The sequence below is a fragment of the Macrobrachium rosenbergii genome, chromosome 10, assembly GCF_040412425.1.
Source record: "Macrobrachium rosenbergii isolate ZJJX-2024 chromosome 10, ASM4041242v1, whole genome shotgun sequence".
Lineage (NCBI taxonomy): Eukaryota > Metazoa > Arthropoda > Malacostraca > Decapoda > Palaemonidae > Macrobrachium > Macrobrachium rosenbergii.
In genome coordinates this window covers 77,148,603-77,174,706 of record NC_089750.1, presented here as the reverse complement: position 1 = coordinate 77,174,706, position 26,104 = coordinate 77,148,603, and the positions used below count along the sequence as shown (strand labels likewise).

Sequence of the window (26,104 nt, the reverse complement as noted above, 5' to 3'; positions counted from 1 at the left end):
GAAGAAATATAAAAGTAAGTTTACAAAGAAAGCTCATATAAATGACAGATGTGGATTGTAAAGGAAAAGATATATACCTGGGTGTATTATCATACAGTAGAGCTTGCATACGTGGTTATGTAGTCAGCTTTATCTAAAATCACAATACCATTCGACTTATCAGCTTTTGTGATGTGGATTGCATTGTCTTTTTTAAGACAAAGCATATCACGTATGCAAGCCCTAATGGATGATGGTACGACTTACAAAAATCTAACAAAAAATCCCTTTGATCAAATCATAAAAAATTTCAACGGCGCAGTGAAAAAAAAATCCTTAAAGATAAAAAAGAATTAACAGGTCAACAGTCAGTAAAATTTCCCTCGTTACCTTAATTGTACGGATTAGTAAAAACACACAAAGACAATAATCCTATGCCGCCTATTATCAGTGCTGTTGGCTCAGTATCGTATAACCTTTCGAAATATATTACCAAGCTCTCGTTCCCGTTACTTGGAACTGTCTCCGATTCTCACGTATATAACTGCCTAGATTTACTCGATGAATTAGACAAAATCACTTTTTGCCCCACTGACAGATTCGTTAGTTTTGATGTTTGTTCTCTTTTCACTAAAGTCCTTATAGGTTCTGTTTTAGAGCATCTTAGTAATGAACTAATCCATCATGAATTACCTCTAACTGTAAGTCATATTTCATTCACTAGGTTGTGCAATTGTGACTGCAAGTTTATATTCAATGGTGAATTTTACCAACAAATATTTGTCATGGCAATGGGCAACCCTTTATCCACACTCCTCTCAAACTTGTACATGGAATTCTTTGAAAAACGATATTTACCTAATGTCATTTATGTTCCTTTAAAGTGGTAGAGATATGTTGACGATATTTTAGATGTTTTGCCTGCTGGTATTGATGTAAATGATTTACTCTCTAATTCGAATAACCAGGTACCATCCATTAAGTTTACTTTAGAATTATAAAAAGACAATTATCTCCCTTTCTTAGCTCTTTTAATACACAGAGAACCATTTCAATGCAAATTCAGTATTTATATGAAACCAACCAACAACTTGACCTATATCCATTTTTATTCAGGCCATCACCTTCACATCAAAATATCAATTTTTTCTTCTATGTTTTTACGAGCCTTGCGCATTGTCAGTCCGCAGTATTTGGATCAAGAAATTGAATACATAAGAAAAATAGGGACAGATTTATGTTATCCTTCACACATGCTAGGTATTTGTTATAATAAAGCCCACAAAAAGTTTTATGGTGAAAGTAACATGGAGAAAGAAACCCTTAAGAACATTCTTAGCTTGCCTTATTTTAGTGGTTTTGAAAACATAAAATCATTGTCAAAATCTTTGAATGTCAACCTCGTTTTTTCCTGTAACAACACACTAAAAGGAATGTTAATAAAAAATAGCCCTAAAGAAAACAACAACATAATATATAAAATTCCAAATTTGGAATGCCTTTCTTTTTATAATGGCCAATCTTGCAAAGATTTAGATGTACGTATTAAGCAACGTAAGTATTCAGTCAAAACTGGACAAACATCCAATGTCATATTCATTCATTTACGTGAAAACTCTCACAAGATAAACTGGACTGAAAGTTCAGTGATTGCCAGATCGAAAGATTTTTCTTCAAGAAATCTTTTGGAGTCCGCTATTATCCAGCTTAATTCTAGCTGTAATTTTAACCTTAGCCCTGGCATGCATTATCTGGACCCCTGTATTAGAAAAAATGTTCAAGAATGACCTAAAAGATAAAATCGACTTAATTACAAATTAGTTCACTGTATATATATTTTCTATGTATTCATATGTTTAATATAATCTTTTATTTGTAAAAATGTTCATCTTGCAAAAATTTTTATTGTTTACAAAAAACGAGAATTATTTTGTACTAATATTTTTTGGTAGTCAAGTCACTCCCTTGTATAATCTTTTAATCGTCCTGTCCCTGCTTCTGAAGGGTTGATCCTAATCCTTTGTAAAACCTCTTAAATATTTAACCCTGTTTTGGCAGTTCTACTAATTCTTCAATTGTGTTGGATTCCAGGTACATATTTTTTCCTTTGCAATCCCCATCTGTCATTTATATGAGCTTTCTTTGTAAACTTACTGTTATATTTCTTCAGTCTGCTAAGTAAAGGACGACAGACAGTCGAAAGGCCTCGCAGCACCCCAGTGTTTCCCTTTCCTTCGTGGATTTTATCTTTTATGTATTATATATATATATATATATATATATATATATATATATATATATATATATATATATATATATATATATATATATATATACAACACATGCACATGCACACGCGCACACATACACACGCACGTATATTATATATATGTATATATACATAAAAGCTAACATTCTGAGTCAAGTATATCTTATCGCCTTCCAGGAAAACAAACAATACCGTAAGGAAAAATCCCAGGTTACTAACTTCTACTTCTATCGTCTAGTTTTTATCTTATTTTCTTTAGAATTTTGTAAGTATCTTTTTTTTTTTTTTACAAATTTCAGCAGAAAAGCAAATAAAAAAAAAAGTGACGCGCCTTCAAGACCCAGCGCCAGGCGCCTCATCATAGAAAACGGGACGTAAACATCAACGGCTCGAGTCTTCCGTTTTCTATTCTTATTTTTTCCTATTTTTAAACCCTGTTATTTAAATAACCTTGAAAGCGCCAGTTGTAACAGAGTGACATTTGTTCCTCCTCCCCACCCCTCTTTCCACAAACAATATAATTATGGAGTCCACCGTCTTCTGCAAGGGTTGTGAATGTTAATTTTTCTCGACAGCAAAATTTTATCTTTCCGCGAAGTTTGGTTCGGAGAAAGATATTATATTTTACATGTAATTTCCATTATGTTTTTTCCCTTTTATGTAAAATAAGGCATTTATGAAGCTTATTAGAGGAAAACGTTATTGATGCTGAATTGAACTGAATATAGAATTTAGGCCAAAGGCCAAGCACTGGGACCTACCAGGTCATTCAGCGCTGAAGCGGAAATTGACAGTAAAAGGTTTGAGAGGTGTGACAGGAGGAAAACCTCGCGTCTGCACTAAGATTCAACTGTTAGGGCAGGGTGGAAGATAAGACGGGAGAAAGAGAATATGAAAGGTGGTACAGTAAAAGGAACGAAAGGGGTTGCAGCTAGGGGCCCAAGGCACGCCGCAAAGAACCTTAAGTTAATGCCTACAGTGCACCGCATGAGATGCCCTGACGATACTGTTACTTAGGTACGTATAAGTTACAACAGTTCAACTCTACGTCAATTTGTCTAAGTGATTCGGAACGGGCTAGGCCAATGATTCATTTCACCATATATCTCTAAAATTTATGCCCTTCCACGATACCCACAGCGAGAGATACCCAATGGGGAAATTCCCTTCGTCGTTAAACATAACACGAAGACCATTAAGGAAAACTGTTCGAATTGGCAGGAGAAAGAAAACATGTTTATCGCTTATCGGTCAAGACAATTGAGATTACGTCAGACGCTGTTTACGTAATACTTTGCTATGAAAGCTTTGTGTTTTCTCAGAAATAAGCATGAAATTAAACTTGTACATTACCACAGAACAAATAGCACCCATTAACACAACCCTAACGACCGCTAAAAGTCACTACAAAAAAGAGCTTTAGCGAAAAAAAAAAAAACTGACACAAGCAAGCGTCCAAACCTTCATGGTTCGAAAAAGCTACGTGGAAAGCTTTGCTTTTTATCAGTGATGATTACTTTTTTGTACATCCGCTGAAAGTCATACAAAAACGGACTAGAGATAAAAAAAGACACAAGCAAGCGTCTAAAACTTCGTGCAGTACTAGGTTCGAAAAAGCTGCGTGGAAAGCTTTGCTTTTTAGGAATAAAATGATGAAATTGAAGTTGTACATTACCGCAGAACAAATAGCACCCATTAACACAACCCTAACGACAGCTAAACGTCATATAAAAAGGGGAATTTAGCGAAAAAAGGCACAAAACTCAGAGTAGTACTAGGGTTTAAAAAATTCCGCGCAAACCATCTTGTTATCGACCTTGCTTGTATGTACCAAAGGGGAAAAAACGCAGTAGAAGACCGAGGTACGTAAACTAGCTCAAGTCTGGCACTGTTAAGTCCCATGCATCCAACATAGCTTAATATAGCGCCTTCTTGCGTAAGGAGGCATCTCTGTCTCTCTCTCTCTCTCTGGTAAGTGGATAAAATTAATGCCTGTAATCTCTCTCCGTACATAGCGAGGTTAAGCTTATAACAATAGGCCAAATCTGGCATTCATATTTGCACAGTACTCATGTGTATGCACTATATGTTTTATCTATACTAAGAGAGAGAGAGAGAGAGAGAGAGAGAGAGAGAGAGAGAGAGAGAGAGAGAGAGAGAGGAAACCAAACGCTGCCGTTTGAATGGTAAGGCGCCAGTCCCCCCTAGACCTAACCAACAATAGCACGCCGTGACGACTGACATTCTCTCTCTCTCTCTCTCTCTCTCCCTGTTTGTTGCTACGTAGCTTATTATATCACCATCTGGCGCTGGATCAAATTGTTTATATATATATAAATATATAAATGCCTGACCTCGAAAATAGATAAAGTTTGTTTAGTTTAATTGTGAAGGTAACATTAAAAATAGGAAAGCATTGTTTACTTATCCAACATACCTCTTGGTCCCCGCTCTTTTTGAAAGCGGCGTCAAAGGACATCCAGAGAATGCAAGGGCGTGATTAGGAGCCTTCAACATCCTATGCTTTGATAATCCTACTAGGATCTTCCTTGTCAAGGTTGCCTGGGCGCTGGGCATTGCCTGGTGGAGAGATTTTGAAGTTGGGATTAATATGAAGGGTGGAATTGGCGTCCTTAGTCTAATAATAATAATAATAATAATAATAATAATAATAATAATAATAATAATATAGGTCTCGTTAGCTGATTTTAAACAATAATAATAATAATAATAATAATAATAATAATAATAATAATAATAATATAGGTCTATCTGTTGTCCCTTGCATCTGGCTATCTAAGTGCTTTTACACAACAACAACAGCAATAATAATAATAATAATAATAATAATAATAATAATAATAATAATAATAGGTCTTCTTTCCTCCAATTCCTCTTTATCTGCCCCTCCCACGGTTTCCTGAAGCTGTTCCTCCTGCTATTTCCTGTACCATTTTCCTTCTCACATGCTACTCCAGTGACTAAACAGAAAGGACTTTCACCCTACTCCAAAACTTGTTGTCAACACACGTCGGAAACATATCACATACATGTCACAAACATGTTACAAACTAGTTGAGAACAAGTCGTTGACCATAAGAAAGGATATTGAATCTTTGTGCCAATGCTGGATATTGCTTACATGTCACAAACATGTCCCAAACAGATTGGGAACAAGTCATCATCCATAAAGAAAGATATTGAGGCTTTGGTCAGTGCTGGATGATGCTTAAATGTCGCAAACATGTCCCAAACAGATTGGGAACAAGTCATCATCCATAAAGAAAGATATTGAATCTTTGGTCAGTGCTGGATGATGCTTAAATGTCGCAAACATGTCACAAGCAGGTTGAGAACAAGTCATCAACTATAAGGAATCATATCGAGTCTTTCGGCATTGCTGGATAATGCTCACATGTCACAAACATGTCCCAGACGGGTTGAGAACATGTTGTCGACTGTGAGAAATACGATCTTTACCTTGCACTGGATAATCTTAGGAAGCACTGGGTAGGACTAAATCTGTCACTGACTTGTATCTAAACTGTTTGTGGCATGTTTGTAATAAGTTGCTGGCAAATTGATGACATGTTAAATTGGTTTGGACACTACCTTATTCTCTCTTCAAGTAGGCTGGTCTACCTCTTATAATAATAATAATAATAATAATAATAATAATAATAATAATAATAATAATAATAATAATAATAATAATAATGAGCATTCTTACACAGTTGATCATTATCACAAGACCTCAAAAAAAAAACTAAGGTTTTGCTTAGATTAAAATGCACAGGTATTGGAAATATTTCTATAATAATCTACTTAAAAAAAACTTTAATCCCTTTTCGTTTGATTTAAGTAAGCACTTAAGGGGAATAAGAGAAGGAGAATAAAGTTTATGAGTCTTGTTATGGATGAAAATAAAGTTAACTTACAGAGATACCCTTTTAAAGTGCTTTCTTTTAAGTGAAAGTAAGTTACCTTCTCTGGGATTGATGATAAACTGAATTTTAACAATTTTAACAAATTTTCCTTTTCATGGGCATGTTTTTTTTGGGGGGATATGAATCTCCTTAAATGGTGTAAGGTATCAGACGACGCTGTTGCTGCTTTAAATATAAGTAACATTCTCTGGGATGGATAATAACCCGAGTTTCAACTTGATCTTAATAATATTCACTTCTATAGGTCTGTTTTTTTTTTTTTTTTTTTTAGATACGAATCTCCTTAAATGGCACAAAGCATCAGGCGATGCTGCTGCTACTTAGACTGACGGCTCCTGACAACTCCCTCAAAACTGACAGCTGACGTAAAAGCATTCGGTAAAAATATATGAGTCTTAACAGAAGCCATTTACGTCCGCGCCATTGACAGCTTGACTGACTGAGGGAGGAACCAGATCTACAACCAGATGCCGGCCGGAGAGGGGGTATAAATGTTTTGAACTAGTTACCGGGAAGCTATGCCAGTAGTTCTCTCTCTCTCTCTCTCTCCTCTGCCAAGGCACACAGGAGAGACACGCCCTCTAAGCATGCCCCGTGCCAAGATCTCGAACGGTAGGTAGGCACCAACGTCGGTAGGCACCGATGTTGGCGGTGGTGGTGGTGGTGGTGGAGATGTCGGTCTAACTCTCGGTGTTGGTGTTGGTGGAGGTAATGTTAGTACTATTGTCAGTGTGGGCTGTGCGAGTGTTGGAGAAAGTGTGCACGTGGTATGCCCAAGCACTTGAAAGCAAGCCGTTGCTGACTGTGAATCGAGTTAGAACGAAGGATTTATAAAAGACGTGAGACCACGGAACCACGTGAGGTTGACGAGACCGACCCACGGAATCTCACTGCTGCTTCTTCTTCAAGACGTCATCGTGACCAGAAGCCAGAAGGTTCAAGGCAGAATTTCTTCTCCTTAGAATGACACGGTACTGCCACACTTTTTCCAACATTTCCCTGTTATTTTGCACGCGTTGTCAAAGAGCTTTTTGATGTTGTCAATAGGCCTACAGAGATAGATAGTCCGTACTGTTCAGTGTAGCTCTAGGGCTCATAGCCATGAGCCCATGACTCGTAGAAGGCTGCCATAAAACATTCTCTTAGATATTCTAGTAATTTAGCAGCCGTGAAAAGGTAAAGTGGGATGCATTTATTGTTTGTGTCTTTATAAAAGCGACCTGGTATATACCTCAACACTCTGTCCAGCCAACAGAGAGAGGGGAAGCGGATGATTCATAGTCACTGACAACAATTGGACGCATGCAGGAAAACGTGGGTGGCGTGAGGCTCATAATTCTCTGAACACTATTATTTTCTTCACTATAATACCCTGAACTATAATTTTCTGAACTACAGACATGCACAAGTGCCTGACGCCTTAAGGAAGTGTTATGCATTTACTTTTCAGAGCAAAATATAGAGTTTATGGTAATAAAAACTATAATATACAGTCGTTCAAATTGTGGCACCTTAGATTTTTTACACTGGGACTAACCTCTGCTCTAGAATAAGTAGCTACTACAGCCTTATGTTGATTGATTGCTTTACATCTACCGGCGTTATAACACTAGTTTTGACCTCCGAATGTAAAAGTACAAAATGATTTTCTAAGAAAAATTGTTTGCTAAAAATCTGTTTGCAAAAAAATATTTTGGCGACAAAGAAATCGTCTCCTAAAAATTTTTTTTTGTTAAAAAAAACTACTTACTGAAAAAAATTGTTTGCTAAAAAAATTATTTGCTAAAAAATTGTTTGCTAACACATGTTAAACCCATAAAAATATTAATTAAACTAAATACCACAAACATATAAATGTACCATCTTATAAAAACATAAAATTAAAACATCACATACTTTAATAGGAATATTTATATTGGAAACATCCAGCACTCACAACTGATAAAAAAAACCCGATTTACTGTATATACTTTATAAAGTATTACTTCACCGATTAATTTCAAACCCCACTGAAATTCAAAACCAAACATCTCCAAATATCCCAGTTGAATGGACCATGAAATTTAGGCCAAAAAGCCAAGCACTGGGGCAGGGGTAGAGCCGGGGGGGCGACTTTCAGCCATTCAGCTCTCAAGACAGTGGAAAAGAAAAGGAGTTGGAGTGGCTGGACAGCAAAATTAATACTTAGATAAGTGAGATGAAGTACAAGGATCTAAATATGGAACTGTGAGACAACTCACTAAGTGACATAAATAACAGTCATCAGAGAGGTTGGACAGCAAAATGGAACATTGTGGTGCTAAGTAGTAATATAAGTAATAGTCATTAGAGAAGCTGAAGGTTCCCACTCATAGGCGTAACAATGTAACCCACACAGGCGTGGTAGGATGCGTGGAGCCCTTCTGGAAGGATGTGAGAATAGGATAGGATAGGATTTTTCGAGGGGTTCCTACAATTCGATTTCCAAGGAAACCATTCTTAAGAGACATTTTCAAATAATGAAAAAATGTTGACTGGAGTTTCCTAAGAATTTTGACAAAGTTGCTAAAGTCGGTACTTTAATAAACGTACATTTGTGAATATGTGATAAACTGTCATTTTTTAATAACAAATAGGAAAACTCTTTCGAGATTTACGACTGCAACATGACCAAGGTACCTTTCAAAAGATAATGAACATTCGATTGCATGCAATTGTGTGCAATGCATTACTATCTTAAAACAAGTCTGCTTGCATTTCATAAATTACATTTTTATCTATTTATTTATTAATTTGTTAATTTTATTTTCTCTTTTCTGATACTGTTTATATATATGCACACACACACACACACACACATACACACACACATACATATATATATATATATATATATATATATATATATATATATATATATATATATATATATATATATATATATAAAGCGAAGTACGACCTTAAAGTAGGCCTAGCGACACACTGGTCACGTGTCATAGGCATTGGGACCTGTCCCACACCGGCTGTCGGCCTAAGAAACAGGAGATCAGCGCCTGCCCTATGAGCCTACAGAGGACCTGGAGGACTTTAACTTAAAGACCTTAAATAGTGTGTTTGAGATAAGTGGATACAAGATATACAAGATAATTAAAGGACTTTAATTTTTCTTTTTTAAAGAAAATGGGAACTTGTGAAAAATAAAGGTCTAAAACAGTGAATGATTTCGAGCTCAGAAATAAGAATTTGAGAAAATCCAGTGGAAAAGTTTGATAGTGAATAATGGTGTATTACAGTGACTAGTAGTGAATGATAGTGTGTTGTGGTGTATAATATGGTGTATAAGAATTCGTGAATATCCAGTGGAAGTGACAAAAAGAAAATATTGACATCTCAATATAATAGTGTATGATAGTGTTTGACAGTGTATGATAGTGTATAATGGTATAATGATAGTGCATGATAGTGTATAATATAGTGTATAAGAATTGGAGAATATCCAGTGGAAGTGACGAGTGTAAAAGACTGAATCACAATATAATAGTGTATGATAGTGTTTGATAGTGTCTGACAGTGTGTGATAGTGTCTAAAAGTGTATTCCGCCGGCCAGTGCAGCATACCTCAGTTACATCCACTACCTTAGACGTTAAAATATTATTAATTTCATATCTCATTTAGAAGTCCCCAGGAATTAAGAAATTTTGAGTAACTGACTTAAAAGCAGAAAGTTTTAACTTAATTATGATATTCCTCATTTCTAATATATATAAAAAAATTCCACGTGACCACAGCATGGGTATAACAGCAGTATCCCAATAGAATTTTAAGTTATTGATTTTCAATTCGAAAATCGTATACGGAAGGTGAATAACATTAGTACAGTGTGATGGAAGGACTAATGTCAAAATAGAGTGAGGAAAGGTGCCAAATTAAGTGGTAATCTTACGTTCGCCAGACTTAGCAGTATCCTAGCAAAGGTAATGTTATTTTCAAATTACCTGCTCTGTGAATCTGAAATTGTTATACATAAAGTTATCAATCATACTCAGGTGTCCTTGGAAATATTACTTACGTCAGTGTGATTCTGGTTTGAAAGTAAACACTTACATACCTTGGTCAATGATTCTAGTTTGGAAGTGTAAACACCTACATATCTCTGCCTGTTATTCTATTTTGAAAGTATAAACACTGAAATATCTCTGCCTGTGATTCTAGTTTGGAAGTAACACTAACATATCTTGGTCAATGATTCTAGTTTGGAAGTAAACACATATCTTGGTCAGTGATTCTAGTTTGGATGTAAACACTTACATATCTTGGTCAATGATTCTAGCTTGGAAATAAACACTTACACATCTTGGTCAATGATTCTGGTTTAAAAGTATAAACACTTGAATATCTTCCTCTGTAAATCTATTTTGAGAGCAGACACTTACGTATTTACGCCTCTGCTTCTAGTTTGAAAGTATAAACACTCAAATATCTTGGTCAAAGATCCTAGTTGTAAAGTATAAACACTTCTCTAGGAGATTTTAAGGACAGCCTTGAACAAAAAAAAAAAAATCTAAATTACACAATACACTTTAATGTTTTTGCTGCATTCTTGAAACGACCTAACCTTATTGGCTGCCAGCCACTTGCTATAAATGCTTTCTGTGCCAAATGTCCTTCCTTTAAGCTATTTCACTAAAAAAATCAGCAGCAAATTCAATTAGCCAGGAATCTATATTTTGAAATGATGTTCTTGAAAACATGCTACAGCTGAATTACATGAATGATTTTAATTTTGGGGAGTTGGCCACAGGAAGGGAATTTTGTTTATCAGGCGGTTTCAGACCTCTGAAATTGGACACCAAGTATTCAGACACATTCTTCACACAATAAAAATAAATAAATAAATAAAAATACTTTAACAAGCGTATTACGATTGATATTAACAGCTCAGAAATTCGTGGAGTTCAGTAACATTGCTGTACAGCCATATATATATATATATATATATATATATATATATATATATATATATATATATATATATATATATATATATATATATATATAATATATATATATTTGTATATATATAAACAATACATATATATATATTATATATATATATTTATTTATATATATATATATATATATATATATATATATATATATATATATATATATATATATATGTATGTATATATATATATATATAGATATTACAGACTCTCTATCATAGTCTTTCAATTCCTCGCCCTGAATATCTTCTCATAAGTATCTTAATTCAGTTATAATTCCATACTTAACGATACTTTAATACTAATCTGTAATATCTTACATACCAATGCTCTTTCGTTATTGCTTCATAAATTACATGTTCTAATAAATAAAATAAAAAAAAATAACTAACCACTGAAACTAACTAAATCAAATTTGTTACTACGTATTGTTTATAGGGCGCGGGATTTAACGACGCTCGTATATAGGTTAATGCAAGAGATGTTTTAGGGGAAATAGAATTCTCTCTCTCCTAAACCCGAATTTTAGCTCTGTTTAGAGCCTCAGGAGGTTAACCTATTTCCCTACACTTCCAATGCTGGATGATAGCTTAGGAGTGTTCTGTAATTCTGTACTCTCTAAGCAATGGGCATTTTATCATGCTGTTATCCTGTGTAAGAACATCTCTGCTTACAGCGTATGTATGTATGTATGTATGTATGTATGTATATATGTATATATATATATATATATATATATATATATATATATATATATATATATATATACACACACACACAAGCACTTATTAACCTTTTCTTTGCTGTCACCGTCATGCAACAATTAAACCAAACACGAATCTGCAATAATATCAGCTGACGGTGCCAGTAGAGTCTGGTTTTGGGCGTATGGCCATCCCCCCCCCCAAACCTTCCTCACTGTTTGCGAAATGTGGTCAGAATTCGCCACACATTTGCAAGGAATCTGAAACTTTTCACGGCAGGTGCCAATGAGCGCACGCTACGGAGAGTCCTCTAAGCCCAGGAGAGAGAGAGAGAGAGAGAGAGAGAGAGAGGTGGGGGATTATCGGTGCACGAACCTCTGCGTATCCTCTCCAAATGATATTAAACGTTAAACCAGTCGGGATATCTATTTAGCCTAGAGAGAGAGAGAGAGAGAGAGAGAGAGAGAGAGAGAGAGAGAGAGAGAGAGAGAGAGAGAGAGAGAGAGAGAGAGTATCGTTACGTGAACCACTGCGTAGCCTCCAAACTAACATTAAATACAGGAAACCAGTCAAAATAATTATTTTAGTCTTAAGATAATTCATGAGTTTGAACTTCACAAAAAAGGAGTTATAACAAGAATAATTCCTAGGAATAATTGCCTTCTTTAAGCTTAATAGAAATGGGATAACGGGAACAATAATTCCTAGGAATAATTACCTTCTTTGAACTTAACAAAAATGGGATAACAATAATTTCTAAGAATAATTAGGCCTACCCTCCAAATGTTCCTCATAATAGGGTTACCAATAATTCGACACCAGTCTTCTATTTAAGTATTCAGTTAGTAGAGAGAGAGAGAGAGAGAGAGAGAGAGAGAGAGAGAGAGAGAGAGAGAGAGAGAGAGAGAGAGAGAGAGAGAGATCAGTTTACTTTTGTATTCCTTAGATTTAGTATCATTTTCTTCAAATGTGATCGTTTTCTTCAACTAAGCTTACCAGTAACTAAGCTTAGAATTTTACAAACCATCAAACGGAGAAGGAGAGAGAGAGAGAGAGAGAGAGAGAGAGAGAGAGAGAGAGAGAGAGAGAGAGAGAGAGAGAGAGAGACTAATGTTAATTGAGAGTGAAAAGGATTTTTATGTTAAGACTAGATAAGGAATGACAAAAATTTAAAGACTTTTTGTACGAAATTGAAAGGAAATTTTTTAGTCTAAGGATATTCTGCTCCTCACGGCTTCTCAGGTTAAAACCAAGGCCTGAATTACATGTAAATTAAAAGTAAAGAAATTCACAAAGAAAAAGAACATGGCAGGAATTAGCAAATTAGAAAAAACATGACCGCAAACCTACTGTACATCATAGTAACGTCGTCCACCACACCTACAAATCACAAAGGTTAATATATACCAATTTTTCACCCAAATCCTCTCGTGTTTTTCAGGTCACAAGGCCAACAACTGGTGAAAACTTCGTTAAAAAAAACATACATAACCCATTGCGTAATCTTGTTTACAGGGAAACTAACATGGACGCCTTCTGTAAGTTAAGCATAGCAAGAGTGGTAACAGTACTCCGTTTAGTTTTCGATACTGTATAACGCCGTAAGCGTTGAAACGCCGTTACATAATACAACAGCAACCATTGCCAGATTTAAAACACTTTTCAAAGCACAGTGTCTGTCTGCGAACCTATTTTAACCCTAGTCTTATATAAAGAAAAGCGTGCAAAACACCATTCTATACTATATAACGCTGTAAATTTGAAATGCCAGTAGGTAACAGAAACAATAGTCCTATTTGAAACAGTATTTTAAATCCACAGTATATGTCTGCAAACAAATTTTAACCCTAGACTTGCTGTATATACGAAAACATGCAAAGCATCATTCGATACTATAATGCCGTAAACGTTGAAATGCCGTTACATAATACAACAGTATCCATTGCCAGATTTAAAACACTATTTTAATCCACAGTATCTATCTGCAAACCAATTTAAACCCTAGTCTTATATAAGAACAAAACATGTAAAACATTATTCTATGCTATAACGTTGTAAAATTGAAATGCCAGTATATAACACAAACAATCGCACTATTTGAAAGTTTTTAATCCACAGTATCTGTCTGTAAACAAATTTTAGCCCTAGACTTATATAAGAAAACATGTAAAGCATCACTGGCTTTGTATATTTCACCACCTGAATCTGGCGTCAGGATTCTAACCAGGCTATCTTTGAGTCAACAAACATACGTACCGTATAAACGAGGAATTTCACGTGTATTTTACGTGCATTTCTTCAAGGTTAAATGTTAGCTGGGGGTTTAGGATGATGAAAATAGCTCTGAGACAATAATATTTGTGTAAAGTGTAAAACGAGGTGGAGATATGAGATGCTTGGTCTAGGAAGGCAGTATGAAAGTTTATAAGTGAGGATTCTGCCTGCTGAAGCTGGTAGTTCACTGAATAAATTATTTAAAAAGTAAATTCTAGGATTATAAGTGAGGATTTTGCCTGCTGAATTTGGTAGTTCACTGAATAAATCATTTAAAAAGTAAATTCTAGGCTTATAAGTATGTATTTTGCCTACTGTATTTGGTAGGTCATTGAATAAATTATTACAAAAAATAAATTCTAGGATTATAAGTGAGGATTCTGCCTGCTGAAGTTGGTAGTTCATTTAATAAATTATTACAAAAAGTAAATTCTAGGATTATAAGTCTGTACTTTGCCTACTGAATTTGGTAATTCACTGAATAAATTACTAAAACAGTAAATTCTAGGATTATAAGTGAGGCTTTTGCCTGCTGAATTTGGTAGTTCATTTAATAAATTATTACAAAAAATAAATTCTAGGATTATAAGTGAGGATTCTGCCTGCTGAATTTGGTAGTGCATTGAATAAATTATTCAAAAAGTAAATTCTAGGGTCATAAGTGAGGATTTTGCCTGCTGAATTTGGTAGGTCACTGAGTAAATTACTAAAAACAGTAAATTCTAGGATTATAAATGAGGATTTTGCCTGCTAAATTTGGCAATTCGTTGAATAAACTACTAAAAAAAAGTAAATTCTAGGATTATAAGTGAGGATTTTGTCTAGCTGACAATGAACTTTGGAAGTTCATTGAACAAATGACTCAAAAGTAAATTCTAGGATAGGAGAGTGATCATTTTGGCCTACAGCTGAGGACGAAGTAACAAAAATACTTTGTCAGACTAACTGAACATAGATACAGAGGAACTGGTTTAGAAAACTCGAAGAAAAGACAATCAAGTTGTTTGGCTTTGTTTATGTTTTGTTAGAGACAAATACTCTGTCACTGTTGTTTTTCCAACTCGGCACTATAGCAAGAATCAATGTTGGTTTTTACCGTAACTTTCTACTATGTCTTAAACGTGTAAGTGTTGAGCAATCACGGAGCTAATAGCATCGAAATTGGCAACAACTTAGCTGGGGAACATACATGACGTCTGAATGACCAATAACCCCCATTCTCCCTTCCTCAGCATCCCCGCAAAACCAAAATCTCCTACCAAAGTATTTTACACAACTATCCCTCTCACAAAAATCTATAATCACCTGTCGAAGCCTTTAATCTTCGCTCAGATTTTCGTGAAATTCCACACGCCATTTTTTTTTTTTTGTCTCATCTCGCTGCCAAGAAAAACAAACAAAAGACACCAAGCGCACGACGTCAATTGGCAGAGGCGATAAAAAATGATAATTTAGAGGAGCAGTAATGGTCAATGAGTAGATCCTAGGCCGATGCAAAAGGTTTGAGCAGATAAATAAATAATGTGTTGATTAATTGTTTCAATTAATAAAAGGAGCTACTATCTTTTGCCAAGCACCAACAGGGCAGTAATCTGCTTTCTTTTCCCCCCAAAAATAAGTGAATAAATCCTAGGCCTATGCAGAAGGTTGAGCAAACAATGAGTACGTCCTAGGCCTATGCAAAAAATTTGAGTATATAAATAAAACAATTATAGGTTTTAATAAATAAAACATCTCCAACCTTTGCCAAGCACCAACGAAACAAATCTAGGTCTCTGCTTTTATCTCCCCCTCAAACAATAAAGAAGTGAAGCCTAGCCCGATGTAAAAGGCTTGAGCAAATAAATGAACAAATCCTTGGCCCATGCAAAGGACTGGAATAGATAAATAATTTTTTCAATAAATAAATGCAGCTTCCTCCTTTTACCAAGCACCAACAAAGAGAAATAAACGAATTATTAAAGTGTTCCAATAAACAAATGCATCTCCGACCTTTTGGTGCCAGGTCTTCTGTGCCTTCCTTACCTTCCTTCAAACAATGAGCGAAAAGCATTTTGTACCCGCTCTGTTTCCTCAGTGGTATCCCCTTAAAAGTTGGCACAGCACCAGCTTTTGCAGCATCTGCTGTTAATCTCACCTGACACCATCTGCTGGGTGCTGCGGCTGCTGTTCCCTCGCTGAAGAAGGAGACACTTGGACGCTTGGCATTTTACACATAGCGCGATCTTGACATAGTTTTCCGAACCAGTGACCCCGCTACTTCCGTAGACCGATATCTTTTCTGTAGACCGATATCCTTTCCGTAGACCGATTTCCTTCCCGTAGACCGATATCTTTTCTGTAGACCAGTATCCTTTCCGTAGACTAATATCCTTCCCGTAGAACGAACTCCTTTCCGTTCCCATTGAGTGAATTCCTTCCCATAGACCGATTTTCTTCCCATAGACTGAATTCCTTCCCACTGACCGATTTCCTTTCCACACATAACTTCCTTCCCATAGACTGAATTCCCCTTTCCACAGACCAACTTCCTTCCCATAGACTGAATTCCTTCCCATGGACCGATTTCCTTTCCGCAGACAAACTTCCTTCCCATAGACTGAATTCTTTCCCACTGACCGATTTCCTTTCCACACAACTTCCTTCCCATAGACTGAATTCCTTCCCACAGACCGATTTCCTCTTCACAGACCAACTTCCTTCCCATAGACTGAATTCCCCTTTCTGCAGACCAACTTCCTTCCCAGAGACTGAATTCCTTCCCACAGACCGATTTCCTTTCAACAGACAACTTCCTTCTCATAGACTAAATTCCCCTTTCTTCTTCCCATAGACTGAATTCCTTCCCATGGACCGATTTCCTTTCAGACAAACTTCCTTCCCATAGACTGAATTCTTTCCCACTGACCGATTTCCTTTCCACACAACTTCCTTCCCATAGACTGAATTCCTTCCCACAGACCGATTTCCTCTCCACAGACCAACTTCCTTCCCATAGACTGAATTCCCCTTTCTGCAGACCAACTTCCTTCCCGTAGACTGAATTCCTTCCCACAGACCGATTTCCTTTCAACAGACAACTTCCTTCTCATAGACTAAATTCCCCTTTCCACAGACCAACTTCCTTCCCATAGACTGAATTCCTTCCCACAGACCGATTTCCTTTCAACAGACCAAATTTTTTCCATAGACCAATTTACCTCACTTCAATTAACCGACATCGTAAAGTTATTTATTGATATATATATATATATATATATATATATATATATATATATATATATATATATATATATATACTGTATATACTTAATATATGTATATATATACTGTAAACACATAAAATAACCCTATCATTTTTTTACAGATTCATCAAGCTTCCCTTCATAAATTTTAAGAAATAAGAGTAAAAAAACCCACCAAAAACAAGAGGCTGCATCTTTCTCTCTTTCTGAAGAACGCATCTCTGACTCACAGCAAGAGAGAGAAACTGCATGGTCCTTTCAACCTGTCAGAGATACTTCACTTACTATGCTAAAGTAAGTGATAAGTTCCTCTTTTGTTTTGAGTTATCTTCAGATTCCTGGACAAGGTTTTGGTTATGTCAAGTGCTCACATTACAGTCTAATACATTCTCAATCACCATGGAACAGAGGTTTTTGCGAAATTGTTTCTTCATATCTAAATGTTTATAGCTTTTTCCCATAACCCGTCTCTCTGTGAAGGTTGATTTCCCTTTGGAGACCTCTTGGGTTTACATAATCTGTTGTTGACTCTGTCCATAAGGGTTTTCAGCTGTTTATTCAAAGAAAGAAAGAAAGATAGAACCGTTTATCTATCATTAGTCTATGAATCTATTGGCGAAGTTTTCATATTATTATATCTTCCCCTTATTCTTGAGATAAACTTAATACGTTATCCACATCACTGTTGTCGAACTGAGTGTTATGCTATTAGTCATTTCCAAGAAGGACAATGTCATTCTCAATAATGTTAGCCTCCACTTATTCCAAGCTGTACAAAGTAAATTAGATCTATCACCCCGTCTTATGATCCCTTCCGGGAATGCCTAGTATCCTGGGATAATGTCCCTTTCCAGGAATGCCTAGTACCCTGGGATAGCCTCATTCCTGGAACGCCTAGTACCTTGGGATAGTGTCCTCTTTCAGGAATGCCTAGTACCCTGGGTAATGTCCCCTTCCAGGAATGCCTAGTATCCTGGGATAATGTCCCCTTCCAGGAATGCCTAGTATCCTGGGATAATGTCCCCTTCCAGGAATGCCTAGCATCCTGGGATAATGTCCCCTTCCAGGAATGCCTAGTACCCTGGGATGGCCTCATTCCAGGAATGCCTAGTAACCTGGACTAATGTCCCCTTCCAGGAATGCCTAGTATCCTGGAATAATGTCCTCTTCCAGGAATGCCTAGTATCCTGGGATAATGTCCCTTTCCAGAAATGCCTAGTGCCCTGGGATGGCCTCATTCCAGGAATGCCTAGTATCTTGGACTAATGTCCCCTTCCAGGAATGCCTAGTACCCTGGGATAATGTCCCATTCCAGGAGCATTTAGTACCTTGGGATAATGTGCTATTCCAGGAATGCCCAGTACCCTGGGACACCACACTCATTTCTTCAGTACTGACCAGTTATTCTGAGAAACACAACCTCTTCCTTTTTCAGATGGGTGGGCGGCGCAACTTCCTCCTGGTAAACATGGCTGTGGTGCTCCTCAACGCTGGCTTGGGAATCCTTGTCAATCTCGCAGCCTTCACCAACCGAACGGGAATACGCGAAAGATACCTGACGCTTCCTATCGACGACGGGAATCTTTCCATGGTATGCAGCCTAATTCATTCAAGTTATGAGGATATTTATCAGTTTATCTGTTAAGACGAGGCAGTTTTAACTGGAGATTAGGTGCTACTGCAGATTCTACTGGGTGTACTATGGTCAACTTGTCAATGTTCTGGGGATAACTGGAAAAAAGTGTTTACTCACATAAAGCTGAAGAAGGGTAGACTTAAGGCCGCCACTAACGCTCAGTTACACCTGCACAATCGACCTGTGCAGGCAAAACTGAACCTACTAACGTTCAGTTATACCTTAGCAGTTATGCCTGTGCAGGCAAAACTGAGTGTTTGGGTTCAGTTTTGCCTGCGCAGGCCGATTGCGCAGGTATAACTGAACGTTAGTGGCGGCCTTTAGCTGTACCTTATAGTTATTGACCTCACGATAGCACTTTCCTTACGAAGTAATTCACTTGCCTGTTGTGTTCCTTGATGCGCTTTCCAATGGGAAGTCATTACTTGATAATGAGTGAAAGTGATTGGGGTTTACCAAACATTTTACCATCACTTGATAGAAATGGGACTTCATGTTAACTGTTATTTTGTTTTCATTTCAGTCCAACCCTCCCCTCACACCAGGAGAAGTCATTCTCGGGGCTTACGGTCTCCTGGACACATCTGGCAACTACTCCTCTCACACTTTCGTTTGGCCAGCTCAGGACTGGCCTCTAGTAACGAGCGAATCTCGGGTGTGCCTCGCGACACAGGCCTCCGTCGACAGACTATTCTGGGTGGCGTGGCAGGCAGAATCGTGGTCGGGGCCTCTGTCAGTTTCGGTGTTCGCCCCGGGGTCAGACTTCGCCGTGGCGTCTGCCATGATATCCTACCTGAGGAGATGCTTTCCAAACGTCCAGGAAAGGGTGTCCTTCCACCTAGTGCACACGAGAGGCCGCCCGCCCCGCCCAACGCCGCACCCTCAGATCCATCACCTGAACTGCGACGACCCGGAGGAGTCGAACAAGATCCTCATGAGTCTCAGGGACGAAACAGAGTCGAGGGAAAGGCGATACCCTCAGAATCTCATGAGGAACCTCGCCAGAAGGACCTGTCCCTGCGACTACTCCCTGACCATCGACGTGGATATGCTGCCAGTGTCCTTCATGGCCGAGAACCTGACGGGTTTCCTCAACAGCGTCGCACCGACGCCGTGCAAGAAGTGCGCTTATGTTAGTCCCAGTCTACGAGCTGGACAACAGCGTCACTTACTCGCCCAGCGATAAGATGGAACTCCTGCGTCTCCTCCTCAAGGGACACGCGAGACGCTTTCATATGAAGGTAAAGGGTGGATGAAGAGTAATGAAGGTTTGGGTGATTTATGCCTAGGCTATATGTTCTTGCTAAGAGCAACCTGCTGTGACATATTGCCCCAGAGAGCCTGTACCGTTAGCCATTTTGATATTGCTTATTTATTTCATAACAATAACAGTAAAGACTCACTTTATCTATCATGAAGGAAGGCATCTGACGTGATATCACTTAATTTAGAGGAGCAGAAGGTTTTAGGCACATCAAATCATATGTGATTCTGACTAGAATATTCATGACAAATTGTTGCATCAATTTTATGGGGAACTGTAAGCAATCCTGCAGAAATAATCACTTTCTTGCTGACCCTTTTCTCTGTCCCAGCAGAAGGCTTAAGGCCCATCTACTCATGCAAGATTCAAACTAGAATATCCATGACATAACTCATGACAAATTGTTGCTTCACTTTTATGGGGTATTGTAAACAATCCTTCAGAAATAATAACTTTCTTACTGACCCTTTTCTCTGTCCCAGCAGAAGGCTTAGGGCACATCAAATCACGCGTGATTCAAACTAGAATATCCATGACAAACTTATAAAACTGTTGCTTCAATTTTATGGTGAATTGTAAACAATCACGCAGAAATAATCACTGCCTTGCTGACCCTGTTCTCTGTCCCTTCACCTCAGATCATGCATGATTCAAACTAGAATATCCATGACAAAACTCATGACAAATTGTTGCTTCAGTTATAAAATTGTTGCTTCACTTTTATGGGGAATTGTAAACAATCCTGCAGAAATAATCACTTCCTTGCTGGTCCTTTTCTCTGTCCCTTCAGAAGGCTTAAGGCACCTCAAATCATGCGTGATTCAGACTAGAATATCCATGACAAAACTCATGAAAAATTGTTGTTTCATTTTATAGTGAATTGTAAACAATCCTCTGGAAACAACAGCTCTCTTGACGACCCTTTCTCTCCCCTCCCCGCCTTCCCCCAGGTGTACGCCAGAAACCAGGGAAACTCGCACCTGGAGCGTTGGGAAGCAGAGCCCACTCGTGACGACACGGGGGAGTACAAAGTGATGTACAACATCACGACCTACGAGGAATTCTGGGAACCCATTCTCCTGCTGCCTTACACCGCGCCCCTTTTCGACGAGCGCTTCGTTGGGTATGGGTTTACAAGGAGCAGCCAGGTGAGTAATCAAGGTGATCTTAGGAACTGAGTTTTGTTTAGCTATATATGAAGATGAAGATTTTTTTTTCCATTTGTGTCTATATGTGACACACTTTCTTGTTAAACTGCAAGAAGGGAGTGGCTGATGTTTGCAGACAGTACAGTTCTGCTTGGGAATAGTATGCTCTTTTAGTGTCCTATCATTCCCCAGCCATTTTTGCATGAAAAACCCAAAATGGTTTTTCATGCAAAAATGGCTGGCCGGAGTCAATGAAAAATTACCAGCATAACCTGGTGGAATGTTTGCAATGATCAATAATAATTGATTTTGACTGAAAATTTTGACTATGAACTTTTAAAAAGTCACCTCATTCTTAAAAAAGTTTATTTTTGAACTATAAAAAAAACTCACATTTAAAATCTCAACGTCATCATAAATATTCCTTGCTTAAAAATAGCCTCCCTTTTACGCGCTAATTTTCTATTTAAAATCCTATTTAAATACCCTTGGTGAATTATAATATACTGAAAAGACGAACGTAGCAAAGATATTAGCGTTTTTACACGAGACGCATTTAAAAGATTAACGATATTACAATATTTCGAAAATATGATTTATTGAAAGTCGTCACTGATAACAATGTTGATTTATAGTTATTTATTGTGAATTTCCTCTGGTGATACACCCTATATGATAGAAAGGTTATATATATACTGTATATATATGTATATGTATATATATATATATATATATATATATATATATATATATATATATATATATATATATATATATATACATGTTAAATTGGTAATTATTCTCTATACTCATTTATTACTAAATATACACGACCACCAATAATTACTGATAATAACACCTAAACCAATCTGTTTCTGATAATAAAAAGAAGTAACTTATTCAGTCCTCACCATCGGCAGATTCTCCTTCCAGCTTAGTAACCCACTTTCCATATCTTGAGTAGCATTGAAGAAACTGTTGTGTACAAAATTAACTTCACTACAGACCAGTGAACCAGTACTTAGGGCACTGAGAAAGCGAGGAACACTTAAAATACACTACACCTCTAACGTAGCTCGAGTCAAAGTGAGACTGAAGTGGTATAGAAGACAAGTTTATCAAACGTTTTCACAGCACTTGTGGCTTTGCAAGTTATTTGACACCCTTTTGTTTAACTGGCAAATCGTCCAGTCAGTTAAACTGACGTTTTATTGTATTTACTAAAGGAGGCAGGCAGTCTTTCGTGTCATAAATGAAATGAAATATGAACGATATGGAGTACATATTTGCCATTGTTTATGTAAAGTTACCGATATATCTCGTGTGTTCTGCTGTAAAACGTTTAAATCTTACCATGAGACTACTTGACACACTTCCAAATACATTCAAACATATGCATAAATGCTAATCCAATATGTTATAATTGAAAAGGTTTTAATCTCTCAATGACAATACCTGATACGCTTAGAAAACATTCTATCATATGTATAATTGCTAATAATATTATGTCTCGTCTATTCTTTAAAGATAGAATTATCAACACGAGACTAGCTGAAAATATCTATTTTTCCAGGTGTACGAGCTACACCGTCGAGGTTTCACCTTCCAGGTCCTAGACCAAGCTTTCCTGACCCACCGAGGCTTCCAGACCACTTCCAGCTACCAACCGTCAAGATTCGCTCAGATAGAGGCAAGTCCTTTCGCTTTCCTTCACTTTCCTTGCTTGCAAAAGCTGCTGAAAGTCTCATTCAAGCTTTCTAAAGCTTATGATGTTTACTGTTAAGCTTTGTTTACGAATAATCAATGTTAAAACAGCGTTTTATCTTCTTCCAACCGTCACAGATCAACAAAGTCAGATACCAGATGTTCAAGAGAGACCTTCACGCCCGATTGGGTTTGGCGCCGCCCCAGCCAATAAGGATGCCGAATCTACGCCAGCAGCTGCCGCTCCTCATAGGCCGGAGGTCCCAGGCGTCCAAATCTCACGCTGTGGCGGCGACAATCAAGGGCGTCCCGCTCCGGAAGGACAAGAAAGCGAACTGATTCCAAGCCGTCGGAAGCCTTGAAAAGGCAACTCTTCGTGAACTCTAAACTCATGCTTGGCACGAACAGTATACCATATACTGTATATATATGATCGTGCGATGGGGAACGTGACAGTGAACGAACTATTGATTGAACGTCAGAACGTGACGGGTAAGAAGAAGGAGAAGGCATAAGAATGGCTCTCAGACGGTTAAAACTCGAGTGACACGCGAGAGAGTCTGACGTCCATCTTGCTCAAATTGACCCAAAAAACCAGACCGTTACGTAGCCAATACTCCAGCCATTACGCATAACAGTAAAAGTAACATGAAAAACAAGACTCCGAGCTCCTTTTTCTTAGTAACTCAAGACGATTATCATGGCCAGGCCATCAAGGAACATTCGTTACGTACGGAGAGGCGCCGGCGCGTTCCCTGACTGTTAATTAAACCTTCCTGTAGGCATAGTCGTAGCAGCAAGGATGACCTTCATTGAATTGAAAACAAGACGAAAAAGCAGTTACATACGAAACGAAAGACGACAGAGAGAGAGAGAAAGAGAGAGAGGAGCTCTCTGACTGTCTCTCCTGCTGGAGGCGTCGCCGCCGCCGCCGAAGCTTTCAGGGGCAAAGTAGGAACGTTTAGACAAGCGAATCCTCCAGTCACGAGGTTAATACGTGCATTCAAAGGCTCCTCCCATTGCGCTGAAGGGCTCAGTGTGTTGAGGGACGGAGTTAAAATACTGATTAACGTATCTGTGACTAGTATATATGCCCGGATATCTAGACCTGTGACCAAACTCACCCGGCTTTCTAGACCTAGACCAAAGCTCACTAGACCTAGACCCACACTCTAGACCTAGCCCTAAACTCAGCTGGGGTAATTTTTTAGACCTATACCCAAACTCGGCCGGGTTTCTAGACTTATACCCAAACTCACCCGGATACCTAGACCTAGACCCAAACTCTCCCAAGTTTCTAGACCTAGACCCCAACTCACCCGGGTTTCTAGACCCAGGCCTAACCTAGACCAATCCCTCAGAACAGCAAGAAGGGGATTATCTCACGAATGCGTTCAACGTCAGTATCTTTAAGTAAATGCTGTGATGGTAATTCAGTGAAATATCATAAACAGTGGTTTTCATTTTTACATATTTCTCTACTCTGTGAGTAGGATTAGATCCTGTGGCCAACAGGACGCTCTTTTGTTGATTTCTGTGTACTTATGTGGTAGACAGTTTACAAATGGAACAATGACTCCTGAATGTCGATACGTGGAAGATTAGCTATTATAAATGGTGTACAAGATTGTTCCGTTGTACCAGGACAATGTATTCTGTTTATGTGTTGGTATATTGATACAAGATCGTTGAATAGTACCAGGACAAGGTGTATGTATATGCATTAATGTATATTTATACCAAATCGCTTAGTTCTGTCAGGACAATGTATACGTATATGCATTAATACATATTTATACAAAATTGTTTTGTTGTATCAGGACAAGGTATATGTTTATGCATTAATATATATTTATACCAAATTGTTTTGTTGTACCAGGACAGTGTATAAGCATTAACATATATTTATACCCGATTGTTTTGTTGTATCAGGACAATGTATATGTATTGATACATATTAGTTCAAGATCGTATCATTATACTAGAACAATGTATATGTATATGTGTTAATGTATATTAATACAAGAATGTTTAGTTATACCTGGACAATGTATATGTATTGATACATATTAATTCAAGATCGTATCATTATACCAGAACAATGTATTCTGTATGTGTTAATATTTGTACAAGACTGTTCAGTTGTACCAGAACAATGTATATGTATATTTACAAATACATATTAATGCAAATCGTTTACCTGTACCAGAACAATGTCTTCTGTATGCATATAAGATCGTTTAGTTGTACCAGAACAATGTCTTCTGTATATGTATTAATAAAAATATAAGTGGTATTGTTGTTATTGTCAAGTAAGGGTTCCATTTGGGCTAAGGGACAGAATTCTAATGCTTATTTTATTTTTAAAGTTACCCTAACGCAAAAACCTACAATTACAAACAAAACGATAAATATATAAATATATCAATCAAATATAAACAAGTAATTAACATTTTCAAAGTACTTATAAAGAACAAGGTCATTTGAACAAAGGTTCATGAGAAAAGCTGACATTTTTGAACTGCAGTAATGATTAAAAACAATACGATTTCAAATCTGGACAAATGTTGCCATATTGTTTGATGTTCAACTCTTTATTAACCAACTGACGTGAGATTGACACATCCAAGGGTCATGTTGGTTAATATTTACATTCCCCTTTTTGACCTAGCATACTTCTGGGACAACCACACGAGATCAGGAACGCGAATTCCTACGAAATTAGTGTTTTTTTTTTTTTATTAGGAATGGGCTCGTTGTTCCTGCCTTAAACCAAATTCAGTCCGGGTACATTACTTTCGTAATGGTAAACTGGTAAGTTTCTTGCGGGCCTAGTTCCATGTGAAAAGTTGTTAAAATGTCCGAAAAAAAAGATACCTTAGGATACTACACTGCCCTAAAATAGAAAACTGCAGTGTCTGCAAAATTTTCGAAACTGAGATTTGCCA

The 26,104-nt window shown here is 37.3% G+C and overlaps 1 protein-coding gene and 1 pseudogene across 1 annotated transcript in view; one reads left to right on the top strand and one right to left on the bottom strand.

Annotated features, from left to right (window-relative positions):
* Window positions 1–22,500, bottom strand: part of LOC136842935 (beta-1,4-glucuronyltransferase 1-like) — a 35,280-nt gene extending 12,780 nt beyond the window's left edge. The window contains exons 1-2 of the mRNA XM_067110948.1: window positions 22,364–22,500; window positions 4,686–4,828 (exon numbers count right to left, since the gene is read on the bottom strand). Of these exons, the coding sequence (XP_066967049.1) occupies window positions 4,686–4,727 (42 nt within the window). The 5' untranslated portion in view covers window positions 4,728–4,828; window positions 22,364–22,500. The remainder of the gene's footprint in view (window positions 1–4,685; window positions 4,829–22,363) is intronic.
* On the top strand, window positions 6,156–25,452 carry LOC136842936 (beta-1,4-glucuronyltransferase 1-like; annotated as a pseudogene).
* Window positions 25,453–26,104: the final 652 nt, after the last annotated feature.